Consider the following 2,353-nt stretch of genomic DNA (forward strand, 5'->3'; position numbering starts at 1 on the left):
TGTGTGTGAGTAAACAGGGGCTAGGGGGGTTAGCCAGGGGTGGGATGTGGTGGGAGCACGACAGGGCTGTCCTACAGCCAGGGCTCTTTCCCGCTTGGATAATTTGGCTGAGGGGATTTAAGCTTACACAGCGTCGTCCTGGCTCTCGGCACACAGCGTCGTCTTGGAGCCGTCCCGCAGCACCACGGTCAGCAGGCACTCGCGGCTCCTCCCCTCGGGCGGCTGCACGTCTGGGAACGCAAGGGCAGGATCCAGCCTCAGCCAAGGGGATGTCCCAGAGACCCTCCCAGTCCACCCACGGACCCTCGGGAGAGGACCAGGCTCCAACTCCTCCCTGGATGCAGCTGTTAAAGAACTGCCAGGACATCGTGCTTGCAGTCCAGGTTTAACTTTGGCTCTCTCTCCACAGTTGGGATCCCAACGGTTAAAAGCCAACATAGGCACTGACCTGGTGGGCAGAAACCTCCACCCCCACGGCAGAAAGAACAGAAGGGCAGAAGACTGCCAAAAATATGCTCCAGGCCACGAGGCTGAGCTGCATTTGCTTCGAGTTTGCCAGATTGCACCCAAATTTTGTATAAACAGGAGGTGCTCAGCACTGGAGTGGGATCATGAGCTCTAGCAGGGACAAAGTCTCACATCCATGAGAGTTGTGTGTGTTCCCCTGTTCCCAGAGCTTGGCAGGAGCCTCTGGTGGCATAAAGCTGTGGGTTTGTGCTTCTGCCGCCCGAGAAAGGCGCTTTGTGCAGCGAATGTGGGCTGCCAGGGCCCAGCCAAGCTGCTGCTTTGTTCTCCTTGTTTGTGCGAGACAGCAAGGGATGAGTCAGGGCCGTGGGATCCTGTTTGCAACAAGCACAAACCAGGAGGCAAGATTCTCCTTCCTTCCCTGTGGAAAAGCAGTGGAAGGGAAGATGCAATGTGCATCTCCTGGGTGTGGTGCTGACTGGGAGTGAGAACAGGGAGAATTAGGCATCCTGGATGATTTTGGGGGGATCCTAGATCTGCATAAAGAAGGTGCAGTCACAGGGAGAGCCCTGCTGGGATGGGGTTGGGACACACGGGGCTGGGGGACACAGGGCTTGGCTCACCCTTGCACTCGCGGCCGATCCTCACGTCCCGGCAGCTGTACTTGATGTGGATCCGTCCGTCCATGTCACGCTGCGTCTCGTCATGGTAGTACACCAAGCTGCCATCCAGGTAGAGCACGAACCAGTTCCTCTTCCAGCGGCGCAGGATGGAACCTGACGGGGCAGGGAGGAGATGAAGGACCCCAGTGAGCCCAGGAGGATATGACCAGCACACACAAGTCCCAGTGCCAGCCCCCAAACTTGCAGCCGGATCGCTCCACCTCCGGCCAGAGCCGCTGCATCCTGCAGGCACCTGGGCCTGGTACGAGCATCCTGGGCAGTGTGAGCAGGTGGTTTTACATTTACCCAGGCTGCCAAGAAAGCCATCAGGGCATCTTGGTGGTGCCCTGCTGTGTGTACAGGACCAGCTCCAGCCCCGGACGTGGAGCTGTGTGTGTGTGTTCCCATGGCAGACGGCTCCTCTCTGCACTTACGTAAATCCGAGCTGCTGTGGATTAACCGCCTGAGTCAGAGCTCCTTGTGTCCCCCACATCCCTCCTCTTCCCAGCATCCCATTGCCCAAACCCCTCCAGGGTTTTCTTGGGGGGCTCCCAAGCTGGAAAGCTCAAGGGTTGCACTTACTCTGCCGCCAAAGCCAACCACTCTTCACCAGTGCCATGGCTGCCACGGGCGTCCGGATCTGCTGGCACAGGGAAATAAGGGGGATAAAATAGTAGCTCTTCCCTTGCCTGTGGCTTTCCCCTGGCTCTCACCTCCCCGAAGTGAAGTGGGATGGGGATTCACCCTTGTTGCTCCCGGCTTTTTTGGGGGCATGAGCTAAGCGCACGGGTTAATCGGGGTTAGGCGGACGTGGGGTTTCATCATCTGGGCAATGTGGCTGAGGCAGGGAGGAGGAACTCCTGCCACCTTGCTTTGTGCCTCTAATCTCATTGGGATTTAGGGATTATCATCCCGTGGAGGTAAATGGAGAAATCCAGGCTGTGGATGAAAGCAGGCACTGACTCCCCACAGCCTCAGTAACTTTCCATGGTAAACCACTTGTTTATTTTCCCTGACTGGATGGAAATTAGTCCTTCGTAAGGCCATGAAGTCATCGCTCCCCAGGTCCCCAGGCAGAGCCAACACCCCAGGGACAGGCAGGAATAGTTCCCTGGCCATGGCTCCCTCATCCACTGGGAACTCAAGTGATGGGAACCAGCACCCCAGGATGGCCTCCAGGACCTCCTGGCTGGGTCACCCCTTGATCTGGGGGCACACCAAGGCCC

General features: G+C 57.8%; 1 protein-coding gene across 1 annotated transcript in view; it reads right to left on the reverse strand.

Annotated features, from left to right (window-relative positions):
- PLEKHB1 (pleckstrin homology domain containing, family B (evectins) member 1) overlaps window positions 1-1,746 on the reverse strand; it is a gene marked incomplete at its 3' end in the record, with an annotated part of 1,874 nt that extends 128 nt beyond the window's left edge. The window contains 3 exon segments of the mRNA XM_009069324.1: window positions 128-230; window positions 1,089-1,241; window positions 1,710-1,746. Coding sequence (XP_009067572.1) covers window positions 128-230; window positions 1,089-1,241; window positions 1,710-1,746 — 293 coding nt within the window.
- Between the last annotated feature and the right edge of the window lie 607 nt (window positions 1,747-2,353).

This window comes from Acanthisitta chloris, unplaced genomic scaffold, assembly GCF_000695815.1.
Source record: "Acanthisitta chloris isolate BGI_N310 unplaced genomic scaffold, ASM69581v1 scaffold29502, whole genome shotgun sequence".
NCBI classification, from domain to species: Eukaryota; Metazoa; Chordata; class Aves; order Passeriformes; family Acanthisittidae; genus Acanthisitta; species Acanthisitta chloris.